Source organism: Dipodomys ordii, unplaced genomic scaffold, assembly GCF_000151885.1.
Source record: "Dipodomys ordii isolate 6190 unplaced genomic scaffold, Dord_2.0 Scaffold40, whole genome shotgun sequence".
Taxonomy (NCBI): Eukaryota; Metazoa; Chordata; class Mammalia; order Rodentia; family Heteromyidae; genus Dipodomys; species Dipodomys ordii.
The window spans coordinates 382,158-386,024 of record NW_012267256.1 but is presented as its reverse complement, the minus strand read 5'-3'; the positions used below and the strand labels follow the sequence as shown (position 1 = coordinate 386,024).

The 3,867-nt window shown below is 45.6% G+C and overlaps 1 protein-coding gene across 1 annotated transcript in view; it reads right to left on the bottom strand.

Moving 5' to 3' along the window:
- Positions 1–303: 303 nt before the first annotated feature.
- Positions 304–3,867, bottom strand: part of Rasef (RAS and EF-hand domain containing) — a 77,286-nt gene continuing 73,722 nt past the window's right edge. Inside the window, exon 17 of the mRNA XM_013018384.1 lies at positions 304–512. Within this exon, the coding sequence (XP_012873838.1) occupies positions 407–512 (106 nt within the window). The 3' untranslated portion in view covers positions 304–406. The remainder of the gene's footprint in view (positions 513–3,867) is intronic.

The window sequence follows — 3,867 nt, the reverse complement described above, 5'->3', positions numbered from 1 at the left end:
CTTCAGCGAGGCTTCGGTTCAAAGTCCTCAGATGAGGACTGCTTTGGGTCAAGTGTGTAAGTAAGTCCCAGCTGAGGTTAGCTAACAGCTATCTTATGAACCTGATTAAATCTGTAGTTTATCAGACATCATTAACCTGAGCACGTGATCTTGTTTTTTATAAAAAAAAAAAAAGAAAAGAAAACAACAACCAGATAACAAACATAAACAAACTATCTTTAACGAGTTACAACAAAAGTACCAGAAGGCCCAAATCTAATGGCTCACTGGGAAACAGCGAAGAGCTCAGCAGGAGCTGGATGGAGCGCAGTCCACACTCTCCATCGCACGCCACACCCTATTAGGAACCAATGAGTCACAGAACTCAGTGTGGTGGAAATGAAGACGTTTCAGGGATGGTTGGGACTTAGCCATTGCAACAATTCTTCATCTGAGTAGACTTTTTGGAACCAGTCCCGGCCAGATTGGTGATGGATTTGCTGTCATCCTCCTCCGTCCTTTTCTTCACTTCCCTGGAGGTTGGTGGGAGCAAGGAAGAGGATTACTCAGGTACAAATGGCTCAACAGAAATAAACAGCAATGCCGAGGGCTGCGTGAGCCGTGTACACATGGCTCTAAATTCTTGGTAGGTGTCAACTTACTAAAACTTCACGAGAACCCTCTGGGTTAATTGTGTCCCCTTGTGCGTGTGAGGAAAAGAAGACAAAGAGGTTCAGAAATTTCCCTTTGATTAAATGGGATTCAAATCAAACAGACTGGTTCTAGGGCCTGTGTTCTGACCACCAGGTCTTTCTCTTCTCTTCTCTCTCTTCTCTCTCTCTCTCTCTCTCTCTCTCTCTCTCACACACACACACACACACTCTCTCTCTCTCTCTCTCTCTCTCTCTCTCCCAGGTGTCAGAATGCTGTGTGAACTGCCACCTGCACAGGCCACTCTGGGACCCGGCTTCCCTCCTCAGGTCATACTTGCTGCCCCTCCTGAAAGTAACAGATTTCCATTCTTTAATTGTCATGACAATGGAGATAACAATAGTTAAAACCCAAGTCTTCTTTTGCCTCTTCTAACATTTCTTTTAAGAGACAGCACTGAAGAGTAATAATAATAATAATAAAGTATAGTAGCTGGAGACGCAGTGGGATGTGAAGACCTGAAGTCACCTTGACAGACAACAAGAATGCTCAGTGGTCAAGATCAGATGGGACAGCTTATCGCTCAGATAATTCCACCTTTCCTTCTTAGTGCCTGGAGCACGCTATCAAGAGGTGGAGCTCTGTCCTCTTCTCTTGGTCAGAACTGGCTCTCAGATAGCTGTAGCTGAAGAATCTGGAGGGAAGGGTGCTCTTGGCCTTCCAGATCTAGGGCTTAATCATGCCTGGCTGATTCAGCGTCTTCCTCCTCGAGGCCTCAAGCTGTCCTTTTAGATGGTCAGTGCTACTTAATGCACAGAGACCACCACAGTGCCACAAAAAAGGAGAACCCGAATGGACAGAGCCACAAGAAGGGGTGAACTGGTGGCAGACAGCAGCTTCTCGGACACAGCTCTGGGCGTCATCTGACTGCACACGTGCAAGGCACCTCAAGCGACAGCAGTTGAGGAACTTTCCAGCTGACAGTCAGCCAGTTCTGGTAATTGTGAGAGGAAAAAGAAATAGATGGTGTTTAAGGAGATTATGTTTTGGTATGGTTCATTCTGGAGCAGTTAACTGAAACTCCTGGGAATCTTTCCAAGAGAGCAACATTGTTCAATAGAAATGTAATGTGACCCACATCTCACTGCAAATGTTTTAGTAGCTATATATACATATATATGTAATGTAAAAAGAAGCTGCGTGTGGGTGGCTCATGCCTGTAACCCCAGCTCCTGCGGAGGTGAGGAACAGGAGGACCGAAGTTCAAGGGAAGAGCATGAGACACGCTTCTCATCCCATTGCTGGGCACAGCATGCATGCCTGTCATCTCAAGCTATGTGGGAGGCTGAGAGTAGGAGGGCTGTGGCTCCACACATGCCCAGAAGAGTCAGTAGAACTTCATGTCTTTGGAGAGAAGCTGGATTCAATGGTGTGCAGCTCAGCAACACCTGGGAGCCGACAGTAGGCAGAGATGGCCGAGCAGGTGCGCTTCCAAGTAGACAGCAAGACCCCAGCTCAAAAAATAACCAGCTGTGCTAGCCTGGCAAGTGTGAGGCCCTGTGCCCAAACCCCAGTACTGCTGAAAGAGAAATAAGGAGGATTTAAAAAAAAAACATAAAAAGAAACAGGTGTGCTTAATTTAAATAACACATTAGTACCTTTTAGTTAATGCTGAACAGCGAAAATGTTACCATTTCAGAGTCAGTAATATTATTGAGATAATTTATAATTGGCATACTGTCTTCAAGATCATACACACATATAACCTCTTGAACTTTGGCCACATTTCAAGCAACCAAAATAGCCAGTGCAGTTTCAAGAAGCTCTTATTTGCTCTAACTTCTGAAAACCACTAATAATTTCTAAAACAAAGAATTCAGCAAGAAGAAACAATGGAAATCACTTCTTGCTGTAGGCCAGCTAATGAGCATTTTTCTTCCTCAGAGATTCCATGCACACAAACGCTGATAGGGCACTACTGCCCTTCCTTAGATGAGAAAATGAAGCCTCAGACAAAGAGACTGATCACCCCACAGCACCTCAAAAGCTCCTTTCAGACTGCAGTCATGAGGACTGTCAGATGACCGCAGATGCGTAGGCCACGCTTCTGTGGGAATTTATTACAGAGACAATAGAAAATTCATGAACCTCCAAATGCAAAGTCTCGGTCATGTCATCATTTAACAGCTTCCCAATTTATCCCAAAGTAAGGGAACTACGATGGAGAACAAGGACCTGAGTAAGCAACGGCATGATCCTGAGCAGATGACCGGTGTGCAGAACCCTTCACAGAGCGGCCGGGACTCTGAGAGGACTCCTGAAAGACAGGAACTCCCTGGAAGGTGAGTTCCAGGTGTGGGAAGATTATGCAGGAAAAACAGAGGCAGCAAAGAGGTGGGACACAATTAGATGCTAAGGTTGCTACATCTAGAGTATTCACTTTGGAAACAAGGGCATTGACTAGAGAAGTAGGTAAAGTGGGGTAATGAAATGACTGCCAGCCACAGACTGAAGAGCTTAGGCGTTTAACTGAAACAGAACACTGATGAGGAGTTGTGAGCAAGAAAGCAAATATAAATTGTGTTTTAGAAACACTTTACTGGGACTGAGAAAGAAGCTCAATGATAGAATGCCTGCCTTGCATGCATGAGGCCCTGAGCTCCATCCCAATGTGGAAAAAATACAGACAGCAAGCTTGGCACGGGGAAATCTAAGACAGACGCTGTGGGCATCATGTTAAAAAACTGTAAGGCAGAGGAGGAGAGATGGGAATACAGATTCGCTAGACAGACACAAACACCACTGTATCAACAGGGCTCTGAAGTCAATGGACATAGGGAATTAGGCAAGAAAGGAGACAAGAGAAGAAAGAAATGGTGATTGAGCTTGGCTGACTAGGTCTTAACTGATTTTTGGTAGATTCCTGAGAAAAAGAGCATAGAATGGGAGATAACTGTAAAGAAATACTGTGTCAGCTGGGTACTGGTAGCTCATGCCTGTAGTTCTAACTACTCAGGAAGCTGAAACAGGAGCATCAAGTTCAGAGCCACCCCAAGCAGGAAAGTCTGTGAGACTCTTATCTGCAATTAATGCCCCCCAAAGCCGGAAGTGCAGTGGTGGCTCAGGTAGTATAATACCAGCCTTGAGCAAAAGAAGCTCAGGGACAGTGCCCAGGCCCTGAGTTCAAGCTCCAGGGCTGGTGAAAGCAAGAGGGAGGGAGGGAGGGAGGGAAGGAGG